This window comes from Microcaecilia unicolor, chromosome 5 (assembly GCF_901765095.1).
Source record: "Microcaecilia unicolor chromosome 5, aMicUni1.1, whole genome shotgun sequence".
Taxonomy (NCBI): domain Eukaryota; kingdom Metazoa; phylum Chordata; class Amphibia; order Gymnophiona; family Siphonopidae; genus Microcaecilia; species Microcaecilia unicolor.
The window spans coordinates 100,062,420-100,090,331 of NC_044035.1; the positions used below are offsets into that span (position 1 = coordinate 100,062,420).

Below are 27,912 nucleotides of genomic sequence, written 5' to 3' on the forward strand. Positions count from 1 at the left end.
GAAGAGACGACGAGGGTTGGAGCTGAGAGAATTGGTCAATTGGGTGTAATAGTCCTGTTTTGCAAGGAATAGGGAGGAGTGGAAGGAGGATAGCATGAATTTGTAGTGAAGGAAGTCTGAATGGGTACGAGATTTCCTCCAGAGGCCTTCAGCGGATCGGGTGCATGAGCGAAGGTAACGAATGCAAGGGGTCAGCCAAGGCTGGGGATTAGTAAGCTTTGTGGGATGGGAGGTGGATGGAGCGAGGGTGTCCAAAGCAGAGGAGAGAGTGGCATTGTAAGCGGAGACCGCTTTGTCTACAGTCTCGGAGGACATGATGGAGGGGAGGAGATTAGGGATACTAGAGGATAAAGTGGGGGGGGGGGGTCAATAGCCTGGAGATTCCTGGAGGTGGTGGTTAAAGTTGGACGGGGCAGAGGGGGGGGGGGGGGTGAAGAAGTGTAAATGTGATCAGGTGATGATCGGAGAGAGGGAGAGCAGAAGCGTGGAAATTGGAGGGTGAGCCGGAGGAGGAGAGTACGAGGTCAAGACAATGGCCGTCACGGTGAGTAGGGGTGGTGGAGCACAGCTGGAGGTTGAAGGAGGATGTTAGGGTGAGGAACTTAGAAGCGTTAGGGTCGGATGGGTCATCAACGTGTATGTTAAAGTCTCCGAGAATGAGGGACGGAGATGAGGGTTCAAGAAAGACGGAAAGCCAAGCATCAAAGTCAGTGAGGAAGGAAGAGAAGGATTTATCAGGGGGGCGGTAGATGACTGCGACTCTGAGTGGCAGCAGATAGAATAGCCGGATGGAGTGGGCTTCAAAGGAAGAGAAGCAGTGAGACTGCGGTAGGGGGAGGGGTTGGAAACTACAGGAGGGTGAGAGTAGTAGCCCAACGCCTCCACCGCGGCCAGGTGGGCGGGGAGTGTGGGAGAAGAGATAATCTCCATGGCAGAGGGCTGCAACTGAGGCCGAGTCTTCCGGGGAGATCCAGGTTTCGGTTAGGGCGAGCAGTTGAAGGGAGTGAGAGATGAAGAGATCGTGGGTGAAGGGCAGTTTGTACAGGTCCCACCTCCAGTCTGGCAGACCCTGTGCTGCCTTGGAGGAGGGAGGTCTCCTGGAAGGAGAGCAGCACCCTGCTGAAGTAGGAAGTACTGTAGCCAGAACCTGCCCACCAGTGGATGCACTGTCCTCTCGTACTAAGGATATGTCTCCAAGGACTTCTACTGAGGTGGGATGGATTAGGAAAGCTGTTGTAGTTGGTGACTTGATCATTAGGCATGTAGATAGCTGGGTGGCTGGTGGACGTAAGGATCACCTGATAACTTGCCTGCCTGGTGCGAAGGTGGCGGACATCACACATCACCTAGACAGGATCTTAGATAGTGCTGGGGAGGAGCCGGCTGTCTTGGTATGTGTGGGTACCAATGACATAGGAAAATGTGGGAGGGAGGTTCTAGAAGTCAAATTTAGGCTCTTAGGTAGAAAGCTGAAGTCCAGATCCTCCAGGATAGCATTTTCAGAAATGCTATCCGTTCCATGTGCAGGACCCAAAAGGCAGGCAAAGCTCCGGTCTCAATGTGTGGTTGAGACGATGGTGCAGGGATGAGGGATTTAGATTTGTTGGGAACTGGGCGACATTCTGGGAAAGGGGGAGACTGTTCCAAAAGGATGGGCTCCACTTTAACCGGGATGGAACCAGGCTGCTGGCGCTAACTTTTAAAAAGGAGATAGGGCAGCTTGTAAACTAGAATGGAGGAGAAAGCCGACAGTCGCCCAGGAGTGCATGGTTCGGTGTGGAGTATCCTTGGGGACACTGTGTTAACAGGGTACAAATTGTATTGCAATGATAGAAAGGATCAAATTGGAGGGGGAGAGGATTGCGCTATGTGTTAAAGAGGGAATTGAGTAAAATAAAATGAACATTCCACATGAAACAGCAGCGTGGACCCATTATGGATAGAAATTCCACGTGTGAAGGGAAGGAGTATTCTTGTAGGGCTGTACTACCGTTTACCAGGACAGATTGAACAGACAGATGAAGAAATATTTGCAGAAATTAGGAAAGCTGGCAAATTGGGCAACACTATAATAATGGGTGATTTCAATTACCCCAATATTGACTGGATAAATGTTACATCATGGAGTGTCAGGGAGATAAAATTTCTAGATGTAATAAATGACTGCTTCTTGGAGCAAGTGGTCCAGAAACCGACAAGAGGGGAAACCATTTTGGATCTGGTCCTTGGTGGCATGCAGGGCATAGTACAAGAGGTGGCAATGTTGGATCCCCTGGGAGACAGTGATCATTACATGATCAAGTTTGAGATACTATCTGGATGAACCCACAAAGGAAATCTACTGAAGCTGCATTTAATTTTTGAAAGGGTGATTATAATAAAGTGAGAAGTGAGAAGTTAAAAGGATTGACTGCTAAGGTTAGGACACTAAATCAGGTGTGGACGTTATTCAAAAATACCATCTTGGAAGCCCAGACCAGATGCGTTCCACGTATTTGCAAAGGTGGAAAGAAGAGAAAGCGACAGTCAGCATGGTTAAAAGATGAAGTGAGAGGCTTTTACAGCCAAAGATTGTCCTTCAAAGAATGGAAAAAGGATCTAAATGAAGAAAATAAGAAACAACATAAGCACTGGCAAGTCAGATGCAAAGAATTAATAAAGAAGGCTAAAAGAAAATATGAAGGGAAATTTGCTGCATAGGCTAAAACTCACAGAGCTTTTTCAGGTACATCAGAAGTAGAAAGCCTGCGAGGGAATCCGTGGAACCGTTAGATCATTAAGGAGCAAAAGGGGCACTCAGGGAGGACAAGGCCATAGTGGAGAAACTGAATGAATTCTTTGCTTTGGTCTCTATGAAATAAGATGTGATAGATATGTCTGTATCTGAAATGGATTTCAAGGGTGATGATGTGGAGGAACTGAAAGAAATCTCAGTGAACCTGGAAGATGTACTGAGCCAAATTGACAAATTAAAGAGTAGTAAATCACCTGGACCGGATACATCCAAGGGTACTCAAAGAACTCAAGCATGAAATTGCTGATCTACTGTTAGTAATATGTAACCTGTCATTTTAAAATCGTCCGTTGTACCTGGAGATTAGAGGGTGGCCAATGTGACGCCGATTTTTAAAATGGGTTCCAGTGGTGATTCGGGAAATTACAGACCGGTAAGCCTGACTTTGGGGTGCCGGGCAAAATAGTGGAAACTATTATAAAGAATAGAATTATGGAACACATAGACAAACATGGTTTAGTAGGACAGAGTTAGCATGGGTTCAGCCAAGGGAAGTCGTGCCTCACCAATTTGCTTCATTTCTTTGAAGTTGTGAAGAAACATGTGGAGAAAGGTGAGCCGGTTGATGGTAGTGTATCTAGATTTTCAGAAAGCTTTTGATAAAGTTCCTCATGAGAGACTCCTGAGAAAATTAAAGAGTCATGGGATAGGAGGGAAGGTTCTGGTATGGATTAGGAACTGGTTATTGGACAGAAAACAGAGGGTAAGGTTAAATGGTCATTTCTCTTGATGTGGAGGAGGGTGAACATTGGAGTGCTGCAGGGATCTGTGCCATTTAACATATTTATAAATGATATGGAAATCGGAATGATGAGTGAGGTGGTTAAATTTGCAGATGACACAAAACTATGCAAGGTTATTAAAACATGTGTGGACTATGAAGTATTGCAGGAAGACCGTAGGAAATTGGAAGACTGGGCAGCCAAATGGCAGATGAAATTTAACGTGGACAAATGCAAGATGATACATATTGGAAAGAATAATCCGAATCATAGTTACCTAATGCTAGGGTTCACCTTGGGGGTCAGCAACCAAGAAAAAAATCTAAGTGGTGTTGTAGATAATACACTGAAATCTTCTGCTCAATGTTTGACTGCGGCCAAATAAGCAAACAGGATGCTAGGAATTATTAGGAAAGGGATGGTGAATAAGACCAAAAATACTGTAATGCCTCTGTATTGCTCCATGGTGTGACCTCACCTTAAGTACTGTGTTCAGTTCTGGTCACCGTATCTCAAAGATATAGTGGAATTGGAAAAGGTTCCAAGAAGAGGGACCAAAATGATAAAAGGGGATGGAACACCTCTCATATGAGGAAAGGCTAAAGAAGTTAGGACTCTGAAACTTGGAAAAGATACGACTGAGTGGAGATATGATTGAGGTCTACAGATTCCTGAGTGGTGTAGAACAAATAGAAGTAAATCGATTTTTTACTAGTTCCAAAAGTACAAAGACTAGGGGACACTCAAGGAAGTTACATGGAAATACTTTTAAAACAAATAGGAGGAAATATTTTTTCACTCAACGAATAGTTAATCTCTGGAACTCTTTGCCGGAGGATATGGTAACAGTGGCTAGCGTATCTGGGTTTAAGAAAAGGTTTTGGACAAATTCCTGGAGGAAAAGTCCATAGTCTGCTATTGAGACAGACATGGGGAAGCAACTGCTTTCACTGGAATTGATAGCATGGAATGTTGCTATGATTTGGGTTTCTGCCGGGTACTTGTGACATAGCTTGGCCACTGTTGGAGACAGAATGCTGGGCTAGATGGACCATTGGTCTGACCCAGTATGGCTACTTTTATTTTCTTATGTCCTCTTCATTTTTGTAAAATCTCAAGCAGTGGTTCTGTAGTTTATTATTGTGTCATCAAAATTTAGGTGTGGGATGTTAGCTTTATTTTATTTATATCTGCCTACCCCTAGGGTGAATTCCATCTAAAACACACATAAGTTAGAACATAAAGAATCGTCAAAACAAAATAAAAGAGTAAACATATATTCCTTGTTCTCTAGGGCCATATTGTCCTTGATAGGTGGGTGTTATGCCTCCTACCAGCAGATGAAGGTAGAGAAAAGCTAATTTCTTCCAGTATACTCACTGATATAAGGGCTGGTGCTCACCGGTATAAGGGCTGGTACTCAGTGGGAGAACTCCAGTATTTTCTCTACCTGTAGCAGATGGTAGGTGGTTCAGGGTGGTTCTCTTGGTCCCTATCTTGCTACCAGCTCTGCTGGCCACAGCCGTACAGCTTGGTAGTGCCTAAAAGCTACTCCTGGGTTCCCAGCTCCCAAGCCGGACCTGGTAGAGTGCAGAGCATTGTTCCAGTGCCCCCAGTCATGCTTATCGGCCACTGGGTGAGGCGTTGGCTTGGCCCCGCATGGCCCTGCCAGAGGGGAGCGGGACTCCATCCCCTCTCCCCTCTTAACCCATAAACCCTGTTTGGATTTTTTTTCCTTGGATCCCCTTTAGCTCCCAAGCAGCTTAAAAAAATCTTCCTGCCTGGTTTAGCCTTGTTCCCTTGTTTAAGGAGTAAGACTAAGTGAGTATAAAAATAAATAAGTAAGTAAAAAAACATTCCGCTTGTTTGCCTTAAAAAAAAGAAAAGAAAAAAAAACAGAATTAGAGGGAGAGCACACCCTAAGAGAGCAGGGGGGTCAACGAAGATGCTGGAGGCCCGGGCTGAAGTCAGTAAGTTTTCATGTGTGGGCCATATGACCAGACATGCCTGCTGACAGACACCTTTCTCTTTGCAAAAGCAGCAGCTGAGCACAGCTGCCTGTTCTGTCAGCCCCTCCTGTGATGTACTGTTTCCAAGTTTGGAAACAGCTTGGGTGGGGGGGGGGGGGGGGGGGGGGGGGAGAGAGGGAGTTGTGGGGATCATGGGGGGAGGGGTCACCCGAAGTACTCTACAGCTTCCCAGCATGGAGGCACTGGACCCCATCGGTTCTGATGTCTTTGGCAGGATTGACAGCCACTTTGAATTCCTCTATTTTTTTCTTTTGCTGCAGCTTCTCAACAGCAATTGGTTTCCCAGACCCCACCGGTTCATGGGGGCCATGGGGACCCTGGATCCTTTTTGACTCTGGAGTTTGGTCCAGATGGTCAAGCAGGTGTTGCAAGTAGAGGCTGGTGAAGGGGCTCCGCATTTGAGGCCAATTGTCACGGGGGTGGGGGGGGGGGGGGGGGGGGGGGAGGAACCACGCTGTCCCAGAGGCACTGAGCAGATCAGATTGGTCCTTGGAGGACCCAGGGACACTCTCCAACCCCCCCTTTTCTAATCAGGTTCGGATGTTGAGCTGGATCCTCTCCCAACCCCCGTATGCTCAGTTTCATTAAAACGAGCGTGCATGGCTCCCTGAAGCCCCGCCTAGCGCATCCCAGGATGCACTGGGCAGGGATGGGCGCCGCCATCTTCGAGGTGGCGCCAATGGAAGAGGATGGAGGCCTCCTTCCTCCTCCAACGAAGGTAGGGGGCTGGGGAAGGGCCGCTAGACCACCAGGACTTGCGGCCCACTGGGCCACCAGGGCTCCATTTGAGGGGATAACAGCAGGGTTAGAGACCCACCATACCTCCAGCCCCATTTCTCGGGGGGGGGGGGGGGGGGTCGGGGGTGCTGCTGCATTGGGGAGAATGGGTGGCCTGCTAAAATGCAAATGCATGCTGGATAGGGCTCACCAATCCTCCTCAATGATCTGCAAACCCTAACGCCAGCTCCGAGCTGTGTGAAGGATGATAGAATGGTACCTATTTGGTGACCCTTTGGTGAATATTTTGTGACTCTGAAAATATGGGTGCAAGAGGAAATTCCCTTTCTAGTAATCTTTCCAAGCAAAACTACACCTGATGTTATTAAGATCTGAGATAACAACTTTTTGTGATGTTTGATTAGCTAGAGATTTTTGGTAGTAGCTCTTCTGAATATGAGAAGGCTTCTTTTGCGACCTTCCTTACAGATGCTCCTTCTTGACTTTTTCCTGTATGGTCTGGAGTGCATTGGTTGTTTAAGAGCAGAGACCTTGGGCTTTCATGTCTTATTTTTCCAACATCTAAGATTTTGTTCTCCAGAAGTTCCTCCTAATGGATGACACTTGACTTTGAGGATTAACATCTTCAGGGCTTTTTTTGAGGGGGTACTTGGGAGTACTGAGTACCGGTACCTTTTCCATGGTCTGCTAAAATTGACCCACGGTCCCCAAGTTTTAATGAAAGAGCTCAGGCTCTGCACACCAATTCTGCCTTGTCATAGATTCTGTGACTGGTTGCAGGGGGCCTGGCTATTCTAGGGTGGGTCCCTCATTGACCACCCCACTCCTGCAGAGTGACCTGGCATTTGAGTACCTGCACATTTTTCACTAGAAAAAACACCCTGAACGTCTTACAGCCTTTTCCTCTTGCTCTGTTTGCAGAACTTACAATCTACCTTTGCAATTCTCTATTCTTTTTAGGAATTGCATTCTGTGGGATCCTTATTCCTTGACTATTTGCAGCTCCTGGTCTTAGATCTTGAACTGTCTAAAGTACAATACTATGGTAGATTGTAGCCCTTGGTAATTCTTCTGCTTTGTGAAGCAATAAATCTCAACATATACTATTTTGTGGGAGCATTACAACATCATTCTCTGCCTGATATGTTGGAAGACAGGTTCCGCCTGGAGTTCAGAGATTTTTGGTACTTTATCTCTTTCAATCTCATGGACTTAGTTCTCAGAGAGTGACTTTTTGTTATTCAATCAGTGGTGTTTCCTAATTTCTTCATTCTTCCTTTAATCCATTAGTTTCAATATAGGGGCATAGCCATGATCATTTGCTGAGGTTTTTTCTACCTTTTTGGTTGTGTGCTGTTCTGGTGAGGTCACTAAGGAAGGAGAAATTAGATCTTACCTGCTAATTTTCTTTCCTTTTGTCCCAGCAGACCAGTCTGGGGTCCCTCCCGTCTGTTGCTTGGTATGTGTCAATTTTACTCCTTCTGGTTACAATCTTTACAGTTACCTTTAAGTTTCACCACTCAGGTTTTCACTAATGGGTTGACAGTTCACTGTGTCGGCAACTGGACTACTGTTACAGCTTTTTCTCAGAATGCCTGTTATGGATTTGTGATACTACTGTATGAACAATGGAGCCACCAATGGAATGGTATCTCAACAGAATAGCTATTATGACATTTCAAAGGACATTAAGAAACAAGGGGCCCATGGCTTTGACATGTCAAAATACTGAGGATCTGATACTACACTGAGGCTTTATAGGGCCAAGTACTTGGGGTTTTTCTTTTCCTTCTTCTATCCTCTGGTCAACAAATACAACCTATGTGTTCTGGACTAATCTGGTGAGACTAAGGGAAAGAAAATTAGCAGGTAAGATCTAATTTTTCCTTTCTTAGTTTCAAATATTTATGGACGCCTGACAAATCAAGGAAAGGTTCCCTATGAAAAAATCACATCACCCAAAGAAGTAGGGAAGGGACGTAGGACAACCAAACCAGGCAAATCTCCAAACATTGATTGTAGTAAACAGTATTTATTGAGACACCAGATACCATGGACTCGACACGGTCCATGTTTTGGCAAGAATATGCCTGTTTCAGGAGTCAAAAGTATCTGCATAGACAATATTCGGTGTCTCAAGTAATATCAAGATTGGCCAAACCAAACAAACACTCAAGTAGTCAAAGTAGTTGTGTAAGCATATTGAGCTCTCACAAACAGCGTGGGGTTGAGTCCATGATTTTTGCCTGGTTTGGTTGTCCTACACCCCTTCCCTACATCTTCGGTGATCAAATATATATGGAACCATGTGGAAGTTATGTGAAATATGTAATAAGGTGTCTGTATATCATGGAGTGTATTTAACAGGGTATATATGTGTGTGTTTTTTTTCTTGTAGGTCAGGCAGGCGTAGAGCAATAGTTGCGTTTCTGACTTTCGCAGGTTTTGCATGTATTTTCACCATGCTTATACCAGAAAGCTCTGGTAAGTATGTAGCAAAATGTTTCAACTCAAGTTAAGAATTGTTAAATGGGCTGTGTCCTGGAAAGTAGTCCTTAATGATTTCTGTTATGGTGAAATTTAATTCATACCTGTTCATTTCCTTTCCTTTAGTCCTGTTAGACCAGTTCAATCAAGTGGATTGTATTCCCCTACTAGCAGATGTAGGTAGAGACACTGAATTATTCCAGTGACATCATTGATATAAAGGCTGGTGCAACCTGGAATTCTCCAGTATGCCAGTGCCAAAGCACAACTTGCTCCAGTTGTACCCAGCGTTTTTCTGGAAAGGCGTACCTCTCAAAGAGGGCTGTGAGTTGAGATGCTCTATAATAAGTGAGAAAATCCGGTACCCCCCATTCTACCTTGTTCTCTAGTCACATATATACGACTCCTACATACCCGAGGTGGTTTTCGTTTCCAAATATAATGAAACACTTTCCTTTGCAATTTAATGAAAAACCCTTTCGGAATGGGTAATGGGAGGCATAAGAAATAATATTTTTTAAATGGGGTAGCATATTAATCTTCGCCACACTAATCCTCCCTACCCAAGATAAACTAAGCCCATCCCAGCAATCCAAATTTGTCAGCACTCAAGTTAGCAAGGGTGGATATTTCAGCGAAAACAGGCAATCCAGATCCGCCAGGACAGACACTCCTAAATACCGGATGCCACGAGCCGCCTACCTAAAGGAAAAGCATTGAGGGAGAGCCTGAAGAGTGCTACCGGACATAGTAGGGTTCAAATTCTCAGATTTTGTAGAATTACGGTAAATCCCCATACCTGACCGTAACAGTGCAGTGAGTCCATAACTGCTTCCAATGATGTTAAGGGGTTTGACAAAGTAAAAAGTATCAGCATAAAGCAGGATCTTATGATTCTGCTCTCCTACACTTATCCCACTAATCTTAGGGCTATTGCAGATCATTTGGGCCAACGGTTCCATAATCAGGGCAAATATAAGTGGGGATAATAGGCATCCCTGCCTAGTACCTCGATAGATTTGAAAAAAATTTGTATAGGTACCATTAATATGAAGGCTTGCCATCAGAAAGTCATAAATAAGCGCTATCCAGCGCATAAAATGTCCAGAGAAACTAAACTGACAAAGTGTGGCAAACATAAACGGCCAAGACACCCGATCAAATGCCTTCTCTGTGTCTATACTAAGAACTGCAGCAAGCTGCCTCTGTGGGCTATCCAAATTAGATCTAACGGACCCCGTATATTATCTTTTGGTTGTCGCCCTGCTATGAACCCTAATTGGTCCCCTTGCATCAACTCTGGCAAATATCGTCGACCCCCAGTAAAGATATTGGACAATAAGAGCCTGCACTCAGCCACATCTTTCCTCGATTTGTGTATCAAAGTCACTCCTGCCTGATGAAAATGGTAGTTGAGATTCCTTAAGTAAAGAGTCAGTGGCTCAACCAAAATCTGAGCATATTTCTTATAAAAAAAATTTGAGAAGCCGTCTAATCCTAGGGCTTTATAAATCAGTAGGCGGGCAATCGCTGTCTGAACTTCATCTATGGAGATTGGAGCTGAAAGTTGGACATTAGCACTGAGTGACAAACTAGGAAGTGTAATTCCATCCCAGATAACTGTCTACCTCAGTGTCCAGAACCCCTTGACTCGCTGAATACAGTCTCTCATAATACCGAACAAGCTCTTGCCCAATTGCTTCCTCGCCCTGAACCATTGTACCTATCAAAGTTTTCATCTGCATTATTACATTTCGAGCTTGCTGCTTTTGGATTTTGGCCGCCAATAGGCGGCCCGCCTTGTTGCCCCCTTCAAAATATTCCTGATGGACCTGTTGGAGAGAAGCAGCTAAATCCTCCGACATTGACTTAATTGCTGACTAATTGTGTGAAGGGATGGACGTGCTCGATCTCGCTCAAAGTCAGCCAAACACTGACAGAGCTGCAAGCGTCGCTGATTTTTCATCTTATTATGGAAAGCTTGTTTCGATATACAGATTCCACAAGCGAAGGCCTTAAAGCCTTCACAGAGAGACATGGGTCCACAGAATCAGTATTTTGCAGAAAATATTCCCTAAACTCCACCTCCTAAATGCGAAAAAAGTTGAGGATCAGTCAACATTTTGTCATTCAGTTGCCAAAATTTTGTATCTCTCTGTGCCTGTGGTTGGTTCAACACCAACGATACTGGAGCATTATCTGACCACACCCGCTGTGCAATAGATACTTGAGATACCAACGAACAGAAACCACACCATGTAAGACAGAATAAAAGGAGTACTTCCGCTCCCCTGGGTGGTATAGGTGCCAAATATCCTCCAAGCCCAGACGAGCCATGAAACTTCTCAACATAACATGATCTCACTTAGCATATTGAATTTTACTTGAAAATTATCCTTCAAAGAATGACACATCAGATTAAAATCTCCTCCTATGACTAAAGTACCCTCCTGGAAGGAGAGCATCCTAGATATCAAAGAAAACTCCATGGCCGGTATTGGGGGCATAGATGTTTACCAAAGTTTAGAGCATCTCATTCAACTCCGCCTTTACAAAAATAAAACAGCCCTTTGGATCTCCCAAAGTATCGCAAAGTTTCACCCGAACTCTTTTGTGTATCAAAATTCCCACTCCATTAGTTTTTTTTATGCAACTTATTTGGGGCTTGAAACACCGCAGAAAATTTAGGATGTGACAACAAAAATATTTTAGAAGGCAGTAGGTGAGTCTCCTGCACAAACTCCATGGGAATTCAATTCCCATACTTTATAAGTAAGAAAATGCAAAGATCCCATAAAAACATAATATGTTAAGATGCACTAGCCCACACATGCCACCCAAATCATCCAAAACCCATTTATCTCAAAGGGCCATGACCCTCCTGCAGTGCCATGCATTCACCACCCTCACCTCCCACTCAAACCAATTTACCCAGAGGAGCAAGGTGTCCCTCCCTTTCCACCCTCCCCCAGTCCCCTCCTGAGAAATTTGGCCCCACAACGTATATATAGGGCCCATCAATTGAGGAAGAGCAAACCCCTGACTCCAGGGCCATCTGAAAACAAGGTAGCAAAAAACATATATCAGAAACATGAGTTATGCGATATTGTCTATATCATGTCCCCAATGGGGGGTATAAGTGAGTTCAGTCAGCATCTTAGGTTCTTGATCATGAAGTTTTCCCAGACTTAGCTACCCAACGCCAGCCTTGTTTTCCAGGAGACATGCATGGTGAATTAGCAGCTGTGGAAGCAGCAGGAGCATCTCGGGTCAGTAAGGCAGCTGCCACCAAATTATCCTTCACGCCTGTAATTGAAGTAGCCGAATAGAATTTGGAATTTTGCAGCAGATTTTGACACATTTTAGTTTTCTCTCCTCCCCCCAATGCTTATGTATTTACGAGTCTTTCTTTTGTTGATGTGTGGGATTATGGTTTTATTTCATATTTTGTACTGTCTTTTTGTAGCTTGTTTGCTACATTGAACTCAAATTTGTGCCAGAAAATGTGCAGTATAAAAGTCATAAATAAACAAATAAAGTGTTTATTTTTTGTCTGTACAGTTATGTGGTCGTTTTTGGGGGAGAAATTGAGGTCTAAGCAAGTGGTGCTTAGAAAGGAGGAGAGGATAGAAAATAGGGGAAGGAGAATGAATCGGATATAAGAGAGAGAGAGAGGATCTCAGGCAAAAGGGGTAGCGGGATAAAGGAAGTAGAGGGGATAGAACATGGGAAAACAAACTTTATTTTAAGAGGACAAGACAAGAGAGAAGGGAAGGGGGGCAGGACTACAATATTGATAGAGAGACCTGGAATGGGGGGCAGAGAGTAAGTGAGTGGATGGAGGGAGGGGGTGAGAGCAGAGGAGGAAAACATGAGCAGAACGGGGGGGGGGGGGGGGGGGAGGACAAGAGTAAAGTGATGAGAAAGTGTGAGAGGGACTGAAGGAGCTGTGCAGTATGAATGAGGGAATCAGTAGGGGAGTTTATGCAAGACAGGGGAGTGGTGACTAAAGGAATGCCGAATGGACTGCTCCTCCCTTTCCTGATCCTGGATACCCTTTCTCTCCTCTTGTCCCTCACTCTCATCCCTCTCCAATCTACTCCATGATTTTCCCTATCTTCTCCTAGGTCTATGGAGCTCAGTTCATTTCCGGTACCGACGTTATGTAATGTTGTGGCTCACTAGAGTAAGTGCTGACATCCATACAGCATTCTGCGTCATATTTATGATGTATTATTTCCCTCTATTTCTTATTTTAATGCATTTGTTTAGTCTGTAAGCCGTCCAGACATATACTTATTTGATGGGCGGGATAACAAATACTAAATGCACTTTAAACTTGATCGCTTATATTTGCTCTCTTTTTACATGTTCATCCCCACCTCCATTCTCCCATGCATTCCTTTCCTATGCCTTCATTCACACTCGCTGTCGCATAGAATGTTTTAGGTATGCGGGTTATCAATAAAGTTTTTTTGTCATAATTATTCAATCTGGATTGCTTTTGGTTTAGCTGCAGGAAAAGGTTGTGGAGGTGCGGCATCTCGGACCTGTTTCTCTGCCTGGTATTGTGCTTTGCACTGATTGGTTCAAAGTGTATGCACCAGGCTCGAAAATAGGGGGATGGAGGAATACAGCTTGAAGTACAAAGCTGTTGCTGTGCTCATGAGTTGCCAAGATCACATTGGCTGTGGAATAGTAGAGGGAAACAAGGTAGCCACTACTTTTGTTTATGCTTTGACCTTAAGTCTCCCATGGTGATTCCACAGGGACCAGGGAGTTTCATGGAAGGGTCTGATATTGTGGACCTTCCTGTGGCTGCAGAATTGCAAGAGACCAGGGATGCTGGTTATGACAGTAAACAGGGGAAGTGGAAAACCTTTTGGTTGGAGGGGCCAAAAAAAAAAAAGCCTTCAGCCCTGCTCCCATGTTCTCTAATTGCTGATATTGTTTTGGGTAAAATATTGGTAGAGCTTCGCCCCAATGGCCCACCCCCATTCTGCTGCCTATGAGTAAGAGAAACCTTAAAGATGAGATTAGCAATTGGATAAACAATATGTCATGAATCTATTACTCATGGCTAATGTAATGAATTTTTTTCTTTTTAGGTGTTTTCTTGAATTCAACAGTCCTAGCAATGTGTGGAAAATTGTCTGTTAGTGCTGCATTCAATACTGTTTATATTTATACTTCAGAACTTTATCCAACTGCAGTAAGGTAAATGCATTTTATGTATCTAATACACTTGTTGAGAGAAAGTTCTGTGATATTCATGTATATCTGTCTACACACACACACATCACTTGGTCAGTCATGCTGAAAATCACCTTTGTGCTTGGAGTGTGTGGGTCAGCTTTTGATGCATTTGATGTCCTTCAGCCCAGCCTATAATTTTGCAGCCAAAATAGGACTGTGAGAAAAAATGCAGGTTTAAAAACGTAACTACTTATTATGAGATTCCTATGACACTAGTTGGTGATCTGTGCAGTGTACACTATACTTCTGGATACGCTGTCCTTGCTTGGATTCCAGGGCCCTGTTCTTTCCTGGTTCTCCTCTTACCTCTCACTTCGTTCTTTCAGTGTTCACTCTGGTGGATCGTCTTCAACTTCCATCCCATTTTCTGTTGGTGTGCCTCAGGGTTCTGTCCTTGGACCCCTCCTTTTCTCCATCTATACCTCTTCCCTTGGTACCCTGATTTCATCCCATGGCTTCCAGTACCATCTTTACGCTGATGACTCTCAGATCTACATCTCCACCCCTGAAATCTCAACCTTGATCCAGGACAAAATCTCAGCCTGCTTGTCCGACATTGCTGCTTGGATGTCTCAATGCCATCTAAAGCTCAACATGACCAAAACTGAACTTCTCATTTTTCCCCCTAAACCCACCTCCCCTCTTCCCCCTTTCTCTATCTGTGTTAATGGCTCTCACATCCTCCCTGTCTCCTCGGCTCTTAACCTTGGAGTCATCTTTGATTCCTCTCTCTCCTTCTCTGCGCATATTCAACAGATTGCCAAAACCTGTCGTTTCTTTATCTACAATATTATCAAAATTCGCCCCTTCCTTTCTGAATATGCTGCCAGAACCCTTATCCACACTCTTGTCACCTCTCGCTTGGACTATTGCAATTTACTTCTCACTGGTCTTCCGCTCAGCCATCTCTCTCCTCTCCAATCTGTCCAAAATTCTGCAGCACGACTTATTTTCCGCCAGAATCGTTATACCCACACTAGCCCACTCCTCAAGTCACTTCACTGGCTCCCTGTCCGCTTCCGCATTCAGTTTAAACTTCTCGTACTTACCTTTAAATGCATCCACTCTGCAGCCCCCCATTACCTCTCCACTCTCATCTCTCCCTACATTCCTCCCCGTGAACTCCGCTCACTGGACAAATCTCTCTTGTCGTCCCCCTTCTCCTTCACTGCTAACTCCAGGCTTCACTCCTTTTCTCTTACGGCACCTTATGCCTGGAATAGACTTTCTGGACCTATACGTCTAGCTCCATCTCTACCTGTTTTCAAATCTATGCTGAAAACCCACCTTTTCACTGCTGCTTTTTAGCTCCTAGCCACTACCCAATTGCCCTCCCCTTGTCCCTTCCTTCCTTCTCACCCATTACTTCCCTCACCCGTAACTGTCTTGTCTGTCTGTATTATTTAGATTGTAAGCTCTTTTGAGCAGGGACTGTCTCTTTGTACCAGGTGTTCAGTGCTGCATGCATCTGGTAGCGCTATACAAATGCTAATAATAATAGTAGATGTTATTGGCATGCACTGAATGCTGCTGGTGTCCACACTATGTGCCAGAAGCATAATGTTCACAACACAACCTCACCATATATTGTGACAAAATAGAATGCACTCCAGTAAAACAAGGCATGGAAAGCACACAGAACGAACAGTATACCAAAGCAAACTGGTGTCTGCTAAAGGCAGCTTCGGTAGAGGTGACTTGTAGGGACAAGGGGAATGAACAGGCTCCTCTGAAGTTTAGCTAGCAAAAATCTGATTATAGGATAAAGCTCTTGCATTGGCTAATGCTTTGCTGTGTAGTCAAACCAGACAGAGCATGAGGCAACTAACCTACCCACTCACGTAGGTTTCTCTCCTTGTAGCAGTTCACTGACAAAGGATCAAGCTTTTGAACCTTTGGAACCTAGGTCCTTGAGGGCCACAACCCAGTTGGGTTTTCAGGATTTCCGCAATGAGTATGCTTAAGATCTATTCACATACAATGGAGGCAATGTATGCAAATATATGTCATGCATATTCATTGGGGAAATCTGGGAAACCCGACTGGGTTGTGGCCCTCAAGGACTGAGGTTGCCCACCCCTGCTCTAGCTAGATATAGATTTAGAAGACCTCATGCTGAAGAAAGCCCCTGCTTTATTAAATCCTTGTTTCAAGCAGATCAACCCCTACTGCAAAATGGGTACCTTTAACAGAAACCATCCCCCAGATCTTGACAAACACAATCCCAGTACATACCTCTTTGGCCACTTTCTGCTGTGGTGCGCCACACAGACAAAGTGATCTAGGAGAGACCAACTGATTCTGGACTATAGAAGATCATAACAAGACTATGCCAAATAAACACCTTATAACCCCTAGTGGACAGGTAGCTTGGTCAATTACTTACCTTTCCCAACAATGTACATTTCTTATGGCTCTGCATTATGGGCCAAGCAATTCTGGGAGTACATTCATGGCATGTTTTAATAAAACTCTGAAGGTATTTTGAGCCTTAAGTCAGATGATTTTATGGCATGCATCTTGATTTGTGACAGGCAAGGTTTAATTTCTGGGGAAACCATCTAGAATGCAGTTCCACCACTTCAGACTCCAGAGCAGCAGAGATGTTTTGCTCCAGCACCTACCTCCCAGTCATCCTGTAGGGATGTGGAGGAGAGGAGGAGCTGAGTCTGGAGCAGAGAATAGTCACTCTACTCCCTAGTCCAGCCCCTCTTCTTCTGTTAGTCCTGCTTCTGGTCCACCCATCTGTTCCCTGACTTCAAAGTTCCACTTCCTTTTGGTCCTGAACATAGGACATAAGTCTGGCCAGGTCCGCAGAGGGGGGAGGGGCAGGATTTCCCCGGGCCCGGCCTCCAAGTGGGGCCCAGCGCTGGGGTCTGTGTCTCTCTTTCTCCTGACGAAACCTGGGTGATTGCATTCTGACAGGAGCAGGAGAGATAAAACTCTGGCACCGGGTCCCCCTTAGAGGCTGGGGAGGAGCAGACACAGGGCTTCATGCATGATTGAGGGGAAAAGCAGCCGCAGGGCAGGCAATGCAGTGGAGAACAACACTGGAGGAAGGCTTCTGCTGGCAGGGCTTGGGGACCCCCGCCAGCCAAAGTATGTGGAGTTGTGGTGGGGGGCAGGGAGGTGGGGCAAAATGTGCCCTCCCACTTTGGGTTCTGGCCCCCTCCCCCCATTTTTATAGTCTGGCTACGTGGCGGTCTTGGGGGGGGGGGGGTAGCCCTGCCCTGGGCCCGGCTCAATCTCTCAGTGGCCCTGGTTTAGGGCATGAGCCAGATGAGGCACTGCCTCAGTGTTCAAAATTCAAGGGTGCCAAAAGTCTGCCTCACCATCTCAACCTTCACAGCAGCAAGAACATGTTGCTCTGCTCTCACTGCTGTGCTCTACTCTTTGCTTTGCCACCAGCACAGTTAGGTTTAAATGTGAGGTCAGATACTTCTGTTGCTATTAGAAACAGGAAGCATCTGTTCTCATGTTTAAACCTGCGGTGGTGACAGCAGCAGTACAGGGAAGAGAACAGAACAACAAGAGCAGAGCAGCATGCTCTCACTGCGGTTTAAAAGATATGGTAGGAGCTAATGCAGTGTTTCCCAGTCGGTCCTGGAATACCCCCTTGCCAGTCAGGTTTTCAGGATATCCACAATGAATATGCATGATAGAGATTTACATACAATGGAAGCAGTGTATGGAAATCATCTCATGCATCATATTTGTGGATATTCTGAAATCCTGACTTGCAAGGGGGTACTCCAGGACTGACTTTGGTAACAATGAGCCAATCACGAGGATGGACAGGGAAGCTGGCCAGAAGGGAGTTGATATGGTCAAGGGGGGGGGGGGGGGAATTTGGCTGGAAGAGATTTGATGTGGGTGCCAAAGCAAAAGTTGGCTGAGGGTGTTAAAACCTTTGAGCCTGTACTGTTTATCTGCTAATTATTTTTGTATTTGTTTCAATAAAGCATATAAGTTCTTTGCTTAATGACTAGGATCCAAAGTATACATTAAATTTAGTTTGTTTGAATAGTGTATAACTACTACATTAATGGCGACCCACAAAAGCAGTCAGAGCCTTTGTTGCCTGTTACGAAGCAGCACTGTAGAAGAGAAGAAGCTGCTGTATCCCCTTGACAGAGTATCAGCTAAATGCGTCCCTTGTCAGATTATTTTTGCTGCACCTTATTTGTTAGCCTTCTCAGATAAGTGCTATTTTGAATAAGAGACTGTTTTGCACAGAATTACATAGAACATTTATAGGTGTGACAAGAGAGGTGATGATTATGAGTTAATGTTCAGCTACGATCAGAAGCAGAGCTGTCTACAACATGGATCTTTGGTGGCATTTTTAGAACTTTATATAATTATATGAGTGTCTCTGTACACTGTAGGACCAGTGTAATAGTGTGAGAAGCTTTGCATAGAGTTCAGTGCGCAACGTTTGGGTCTACTGTGTTTGCCCAATGCAGATTATAACTGATTCAAAATACAACCGCTACTGGTCTCTCTTCCCTGGTTACTGTTAAAGGCTTGTATAATTTTTAAAATTTGGTGTTTAGTTTTTAAAACATTGGAGGCTAATTGTCCAGCGGCTTTGACTCAATTAATTACTCTGTTAGGTAGTTTCTATGACTACCAAACTCAGAACTATTTTAAACTAAAATATCCCTCTTTTAAGGGTATTAGGCTAATGTCTTTATATAGTAAATCTTATTTATTTCAGTTAGTAAAACATTGGAATGCATTACCACAAGATATTCTTTTATGTTCATCATATTTTCAGTTTTGTAAATCTTTGATGTTATATATGTTTTCAAAGTTCCTATTGTAAGTTTAGATGAATTATTAATGTAACCTCTTGATTTTGTTTGTTTATTCTTATTGTTAACCTGCTCTGAACCTATATTTAGGGATAAAGTGGGGAAGTAGCCATTATTGTTATTATTTGTACATGAGCAAACTGCACACAGTCATGCTGACATTAGCACACAACTCACTTAAATCACATGGGCTTTTACTAAGCAGCAGTAAACCCAATGCAGGCTTACAGCTTGCTAAACTGGAAGTACCGCTGGGCTACCGTAGCAGCCCGGCAGTAGTTCCCACCTCCAGCATGTTCCATTTCCAGTGCTACAAAAATATGTTTTTTTATTTTTGTAGTGCCGGTGTTTACCCGGCAGTAATCACTTCCCGGTTAGTGTGGGATCCCTTACTGCCACCTCAATGGGTGGCGGTAAGTGCTCCCCCCCCCAGATGGCCAAACGGCAAGTGCTTCACTTGCCGCACGCCCATTTATTTAAAAAAAAAAAAAAAGCCTTTTATCTGATGCAGTAAAAGGGGGCCTTAGCGCACATCCAAAACATGCGCTAACACCAGTGCAGGCTCCCTTTTGTGGCAGCTTAGTAAAAGGACCCCATGGTAAAGAAAGGAATTAGCTATTAAATCCAGATGCAAAAAGTGTGCAGAAAACATCTCAATGGTGGGGATTTAACGCCAGTTCTGAGGAGGAGTGAAAATTTAACATCTCTTTTATCAAACCATGTTAGCAGCTCCCGGTGCGGTTATGCCAACAAAGCCCATTCACTTTGAATGGGCTCCGTCTGCATTGCTGCGAGGCATGATAAGAGGCCCAGGTTTGTTCTGTAGCCTGCATTAATGGGGATTCCATGTCTGTGTTCCTTCTGTGAGTAAGAAGGATGAGGAGCTTAGTTGGGGGGGGGGGGGGGGAATTGTTTTTTGAAGGGTAATGTGCAAAGTAGCATTCCAGCATGTGCTCAAATGTGTCCAAACACAGCTCTGAATGGCGATTATAATTTTTTAAACTATCTATAAAAAAATTATGTTCAGAACAGCATTCCAGCATGTGTTAATAGATGGTAAATTTATCTTTGTATATATATATATATATATAAGTTATATTTACCAATACTTTAGATCCCTCCAGCCTCTCTGTACAGGAGACTTGGAGGCATATTTTTCAAAGCACTTAGCCTTCCAAAGTTCCATAGGTTTCTATGGAACTTTGGAAGGCTAAGTGCTTTGAAAATACACCTCATAGTAACAGCTACAGACTAGTGACAGAGCTGGATCAAGTGGACAGAAATCATGTGAAAGATCCCTTTGGCTGCCACAGTTGTTACGCAACCTACTTATTTCAGACCACATGCCCTAAAACAGCACTTCTCAGAATCCCATAGCAAGAACTGAAAGGCAGGCTATCAACGGTGAAGCTACTCAGTGAAACACCTTAGTAAAAACATAGCCTGAAGTCACACAACAATTATCTGAAAACAAGAAAGAAAGCTGCTAGACCGCTGGCCTGATAGAGGAAAACTCCTTGTGCTCCTATCTCAAGGGCACGAAGCTGCATTGTGTTGGAAAAAACAAAATAAGCGGACCCAAGAACTGTTGAATCTGATTCTTCTCTCCTTTTTTTTTTTTTTTAAACAGTGAAAAGTCAAGATGGGTAGAGACTAGCTCTGGATAGCTTGTATAGAATTCCTACTCATTTCAATGCTAGGATACTGCTCTTTGAATCGGTTCTAGGTCTGAGCTAATGCATTGGGCTCAGTTACAAGTTGAAACTGTTCCACTATGTTGTAAGTCTGTTGCTTCCAGTTTTTTGGGCATGCACATTTTCAAAGTTGACATTTTTCATTCTCTAAAAATTTGAAAATATTTTGTCCTTTTGTCCAATTATTTTATTTTTCTGAGTTGGTGTATCTTTTGTCCTTTTTCGGAATTTCATTTCAGTTTGTTTCTTCACTTCCCCTTCTTTACTTCATCTCTCTCTGACATTGATTCTTCTGTTTCATCTTTTTTCCTTCAGTTTTCTTATCTGCCTTTTTATTTTCATTTAGCTAGATTTTATTCCTTCTCTCCTTCAGCCTTGTGTCCCTCGATACACTTACTGCTCTAGTCTTCCCATTTACACTTCTCTCATAGTCCCGTTTTTCAGCCACTTTCTGGTTCTTCATTTCCATCTTCTGTACTCATACTCTACCCAGCCTCACCTACTTCTGCCTGTCATCCCTTCTTCACCACCCTGTTCTTCCCTGTCATTATTATTATTATTTATTACATTTGTACCCCGCGCTTTCCCACACAATGCAGGTTCAATGCGGCTTACATAGTAATTTGAAATACAAATTCTAATAGTGAGAGAAATTAAACGGTAGTGAAACATGATAAAGTTGAAGCTTGATAATGTATGATTAGGATAAGGGAGGGTAGACAAGATATGATAGTATAGGTTGGGGGAATGGGGTAAGGAGGAATATGCTAAAGGAGAGATGGAGAGGAGATGGTTGGGATGAGTAGAGGGGGAATGGGGAGGTGGGGTCATTGATCCCCACTCTACCTCCAGACCCTTTTATGTCTTATCCAGGCTCCTATTCCCTTTTATACTTCCATTTCCACCCTCTCACCAAAGACCTTTCTGTGTATCCATTGCCCTGCCTCTCCTCCATCCAAATGTCAGGTTTATTAAAATTTTCTATCCTGCCATAGGAATATCCATCTAGGCGGTGTACAATCTAAAATTTAAAAAAAGGGTCTAAAATAAAAAAAAAAGGGGTAGACAATTTCAAACAAAACATGTTTACACATTAGGAAAGAGGGGAGAATGCCATTTTATGATAGTAAAGCCAAAGGATAGGTAAAAACAAAAGGTATCCCTAGCATCCATTCTCACTGGGATCCATTGGAGGTAGGAAGATATTGGGGTAGGTAGCCCTACCCCAATATCTACCTACCTACATCTTCCTCCAGTGTTCATTTTCCTTGCCTTTCCTACTTTCCTCAGCATCCATCCCCCTGCTCCTGCATCTCCACCTTCCATTGCATGTGCCCTTGCTTTTCCCCTGCCACAGGGTCTGTTCTCCTTTTCTTTCTCACTCCTCCAGTATCAATTCCTTCTCCCAGCTTACCCCATCTCTAGCCTTATTAAACAAGGCTGCAAGGTTCAGTCTGAGAAACTCTTTGAATTTTTTTTATAAAACTATGATGTCTTCCTGTAACGAAATGCCTAGCCCACCCACCTGGGGTTAACCCTATAGCCAACTGGAGGGTCCCCAGCACAGCTCAGGTCCACCTGCATCTGCCGCTTGTGCTCTATACTAGCACCCTCCTCCCACCGACTGGGTCCCAGCAGCCTCTGGCTGGGCGAGTCTCCATTTCTCAAATTATTCCCCAGTGATTTCTAGGTTACTGGGGCCATACTCCCAGGGGTCCCACAGTTCCCAGAAAGCACTCACAGATCCAACACATAAACCACCAGGATTCTTAGTCAGTCTAGTCAAACAGAGGCAATAAACTAAAAGAGGTTTATTGTCATAAAAATATTGAACAGTGAACTATAAAACAGATGAGGAAAACAGCACACAATAACAGGTAACTGAAATAGGATTAATTATAAAACTATCTAAACATTTTATCACTATCTCAATAGTGCCTGGAAGTACAGGAAATATAGCTGCTCATAAGTTACAGAATATAACTGATCACAGGGTCTCAGTGGAGAGGTCTTTCTTCTTCTACTTCCAAACTGAGACTACCAAATTACCTCATAGTTAAGTGGGAAGAAAAAACTGTCACCTCTGGTACAGCTTAAAAAAAAAAGTAAAGACAGTCGCCATCTGCTGGCCAACCAGGAGAAATTCATATCAACAAAACAACCAGGAGAAATACATGCCATCAGCTAAACAGTACAGTTCATAGGCTCAGAAACCCATTGTTTTAATCAGACTTCCCATCTAACAGAGGTCCATTTCCGGCCTTTAACTCTTTAATATCCTCCTCAACTTCTGTAGGTTTTATTTCCCTATTCAACCATATCAGCTTCTCCTAATCAAATTTTGGCAATTCTACCTCCATCAAATAATCCACTATATCATTTTTGTGCCACCACTTTCCACTTTGTATAACTTTTCATAAAAGCCCTCCTGGATTTCATCAAACCTCTGGTGCATATTCTCCTTTTTGTCTTGAATTCTCAATACTGTATAGAACCCAAGCCGCTTTTCTTTAGCTAATCTGGCAATAACCTGCCTACTTTATTACTCTTTTCAAAAAATATTTGCTTTCTTCACTTTCCTTAGTATTGTGGCCTTCATAAATATAAATTACTCTGGGAATAACTGGAAAATAGTAGCTTTAGTTATCTCCAGGAATCTACCAGCATTAGCCTTCATCTGACCCCTTTCAGTTTTCTCCTATGGGTATTTGATCTTATGTCATCTCCCTTAGAATTGTCTAGCTTTGGATTTGGTGTCAAAATCCCTACACTATCAGGCTTATTTTCGAAAGAGAAGGGCGCCCATCTTTCGACAGAAATCGCAAGATGGGCGTCCTTCTCCCAGGGTCGCCCAAATTGGCATAATTTAAAGCTTCTTTTGGGTGTCCTCAACTGCTTTCCGTCACGGGGACGACCAAAGTTCAAGGGGTCGTGTCGGAAGCGTAGAGAAGGCGGGACTGGGGCATGTCTAACACATGGGCGTCCAACCCATAATGGAAAAAAGAAGGGCGTCCCTGACGAACACTTGGACAACTTTACCTGATCCTTTTTTTCTTATGACCAAGCCACAAAAATGTGCCCTAAATGACCAGATGACCACCGGAGGAAATCGGGGATGACCTCCCCTTACTCCTCCAGTCGTCACTAACCCCCTCCTACCCTCAAAAAATGTTTTTAAATATTTTTTCTAGCCTCTATGCCAGCCTCAAATATCATACCCAGCTCCATGACAGCAGTATGCAGGTCCCTTGAGCAGTTTTAGTGGGTGCAGTGCACTTCAGGCAGGCGGACCCAGGCCCATCTCCCCCTACCTGTTACACTTGTGGTGGTAAATGTGAGCCCTTCAAAACCCACCAGAAACCCACTGTACCCACATGTAGGTGCCCCCCTTCACCCATAAGGACTATGGTAGTGTTGTACAGTTGTGGGTAGTGGGTTTGGGGGGCTCAGCACACAAGGTAAGGGAGCTATGCACTTGGGAGCAATTTCTGAAGTCCACTGCAGTGCCCCCTAGGGTGCCCGGTTGGTGTCTTGGTATGTGAGGGGGACCAGTGCACTACGAATGCTGGCTCCTCCCAAGACCAAATGGCATGGATTTGGTCGTTTCTGAGATGGGTGTATTCGGTTTCCATTATCGTCGAAAATTGGGGATGACCATCTCTAAGGTTGACCTAAATGTTGAGATTTGGGCGTCCCCGACTGTATTATCGAAACGAAAGATGGACACCCATCTTATTTCGATAATACGGGTTTCCCCACCCTTTCGCCGGGACGTCCTGCGAGGACGTCCTCAGGAAAACTTGGGCGCCCCTTTCGACTATGCCCCTCCACATCATACCCTGTCCCATCAGTTCCACCTTTTGCCTTTCCTTCTCATGAAACAGTCCTTGTTTGTTTGGTGCATAAATTCCCACCAAAATAAACATAGTCTCCCTTCAGTATGATATATTGTCCTATCATGTCCCTTTCAACATTGTCTATCTCTAACTTGCATTCCTTAGAAATTAGGATCCTCCCCCCACCTCCACCATGTATGTTTCAAATAGTTTACCACCATAAGTCCAAGTTTCCAAGTTTGTTGTTATTTACTGTCCTGCCATACGGAGATACCATCAAGAGTGATTTCATAGAGAAATAGGTAGACTGAGATTTTTGATCATATGATTGGTGAAGAGAAGTACTTTAGATTTGTCGGGGTTGAGAATAATATAATTATCTTTTAAGCAGTTGGTTATTGACTGAAGTTTGGAATTAGCTGTTGAATGTTGGCTAACATCAAGATGATCTAGGGCAGTGATGGGCAACCTTTTGAGCTTGGTGTGTCAAAATTCGCCAAAAAACCGAGCATAACTTGGGTGGTGTGTCACTTCAAGAAAAAAAACATAATTTCATGATATTTATAGTTTAAATAACAAAAATGTATAATTGTAATATATAACTGTATTTAATAAACCAAAAACTAATTATTTAACTTACCTGCTTAGTGACTTCTTTGTTCATCTGTCAGTCGGTTTCTTTTGTTGGTCTTGATATTATTTAACTTGTGTGGGGTGCCGTGAACTAAGATAAGTGAGGGGGAGGGGGAATTCTTTAACTAACCTGTTATCAATAGAAATCAAACAAAATAAAACATGGAAAAGAAAATAAGATGATACCTTTTCTTATTGGACATAACTTAATACATTTCTTGATTAGCTTTCAAAGGTTGCCCTTCTTCGTCAGCTAATCAAGAAATGTATTGTTATGTCCAATAAAAAAGGTATCATCTTATTTTCTTTTTCATGTTTTATTTTGTTTGATTTCTATTGATAACCTTAAGAGTGGACTAACACAGCTACCACACTCCTTAACTAACCTGGAAAGGAAAGAAAGAAGAACAGCAGCAGCAGCAGCAGCAGGGTGAGACTTAGAAAATGAAAATCAGCTCACACTGCACATAATTCTCTGGAAGGTTTTCAGTAGATTGTCTTTCTTTCATAGAACTATGCACCCCCCCCCCCCCCCCCCCCAGGCTGAGAAATGCCTGCCCTGTTAAATCATGGCATAACCTGCTGTTATATTACTTATATTTATCCCAAACAATTTAAGATTCTTAAGAATCTTACCTCACTGTTATGGCGGCGGCTAAGCAAGGGGCAGGCAGGGCACAAGAGAAGAGTCAGAAGACAGAGACCAGACCGTTCCGCTGCAGCCTCGTGCTCTCGTCGACTCGCGATTATTATGGCAGCGGCTGAAGAGAAGGCGGCAGGCTGCAGACAGTAAGCTGCTGCGCCTGCGTGAAGCGTGCAGTGCGTGCAGGATTATCACCAGCTGATGCTGAGCATGCAGGCGCTGGCTGGCACGCGCACGAGCACAGACGCTGCCTCTAGCCTGCCTGCGTCGCCGTCGCGCGTGCATCAGAGCAGAGGAGTTAAGAAGGTGAGGTGGTCGCATGCTCATCGGAGGATTCTGTCGGGGAGTGCGGGGCGGATTTCAGCATTCCCTTGATTTGTCGAGAAACCTGGACAAATCAAGGAAATGCTGAAATCCACCACGTGTCAGCGAAAATGGTACGCGTGTCAGTGCTGACACGCGTGTCATAGGTTCGCCATCAGGGATCTAGGGGGTCAAAGAAGCTGGTTGTCATCTGCATAACAAATAATGTGAAACCAATAGATTGTGCTAGGGTAAGCAATGGAGACAGAAAACTATTAAATAAAGTAGGAGATAAAATGGAACCTTGTGGTACACCTGATTCTGGGGTATAAGAAATGGAAGTTATATTGTTATGTTTTACAGTATACTGTCTTTCCTCTAAATATGATTGGAACCAGCTGTATACTGTCCCAGAAGTGCCGATATCATGAAGACGTAATAGTAAGGTATGATCTGTAAATTTGTGTTGGATCAACTTATTATATATCAAATGTTCATCCCTCCAATTCATATGTGTCTCCTGAAGAAACACATTGTGCATTCTCCCTCTTTGCACCTTCCTAAGCACTCTTCATCTTTTCTCTCATGCCCTGCACATTCATCTTCAGGCCTTTCACATTCATCTTCAGGCCCTTCGCATTCATGGTTATAATATTTAAAGTTTCCCTCATTTTACATATCTCCATCTGCCTGTACCTCTCCCCCTCTTCCTCAAACACTACATGCTGCTCACCTGTGCTGGTGGGTAGATCTTCCATCCCTCTTGTCCATCTTTTCTCCTCTCACCCACTATAATCTCTTTCCAGAGGAAAAGCTCACCCCTATCAGGCCCCCACATGTAATCATTTTCAGATGTTTTAGCCACCCCTTCCACTCTTTGCATACCTGTAACCTCTCTTTCTTCCCCTCATTTCCATCACATTCTCCCATCCGTCAATATTCAGTCATCCATGCAGAACAACCCACCTTATATCTCCCTATTTATTCAGTGTCATTCACTCAAGGTTCTTGTCTAGTCTGCTCTATAACTCTCTGTCAAAGTCCTTCATTCATCCTTCTTTATTGTTGGCCAGCAATCTCTTGTTCACTTTCTGCCATCTTTCTGCATCAGGCCTTCTGATATATTTCCTGCTTCTCCTTCTGGCTCAGTCCTTTCTATTCCCACTTCCTTCAGGGCTTTCACTACATCTGTCACCGACTTGACTAGTTTGGTCTGCCTGTTGATCATGAGTGCCAGTGAATGGAAGCAGCTAGTGATTGGGAATGCTCTCTTTTTGCATTTTAAGCATAAGCTCCTTAAATTCATTTCTCTTTTGCAGGGTCACTGGTGCTACAACCTCTTTATACAAACAAATTTCAGTATCCTGCAGATCAATTTACTCTCAGCTTTCCAAGTGTCCTGTGTGCCTGTTCAGTCTTTGGAGGCCAGCACAATCTTTCAAATTCTCTTCCCCAGATCCACCCAATCCTCATAGTCTATAATCTCAGGAGTTCTTCTTATCCTGAGATTATTTCTCCTCTGTGGTTCTGCAGATCCTCATGTTTCTCAGCTACCTGCTTGTTATAGTTCTCCATGCCCCCTCCCCCATTTTTTTCCTCATTTCTTAGATTATCCGCAGGTTCATCCACCTTCCCTCAGTACCACCTCCCTCCAGCGGCCCAAGTCTGCCATATCCATCTGGAATACTTGCATTGCCTCAATCTGATCCCCTCTTACTGCTGTGATTTCATTTTGTAGATCCTGAAACCACACATGGTGTTCTTCTTTGGTGATCACATTTCCTTGGATAGCATTGATCTTCTTCCTCAAAGGCACCTACTTTGCTTTGTTGTCTATCACCATGCAAGCCATGGCCATTTGTGGCTGTATGGATTTCTTCTCTCAGGTCTAAAAGCAAAATCTTTTAGGTCGGCCATTCTATGGATGACACGTGACCACTGCTCACTTTCCACATCTTT

The 27,912-nt window shown here is 43.9% G+C and overlaps 1 protein-coding gene across 1 annotated transcript in view; it reads left to right on the forward strand.

Annotated features, from left to right (window-relative positions):
* The window catches only part of LOC115470171 (solute carrier family 22 member 15-like), a 118,122-nt gene that overhangs the window by 77,133 nt on the left and 13,077 nt on the right, over positions 1-27,912 (forward strand). Inside the window, exons 8-9 of the mRNA XM_030203127.1 lie at positions 8,683-8,768; positions 13,880-13,988. Of these exons, the coding sequence (XP_030058987.1) occupies positions 8,683-8,768; positions 13,880-13,988 (195 nt within the window). The remainder of the gene's footprint in view (positions 1-8,682; positions 8,769-13,879; positions 13,989-27,912) is intronic.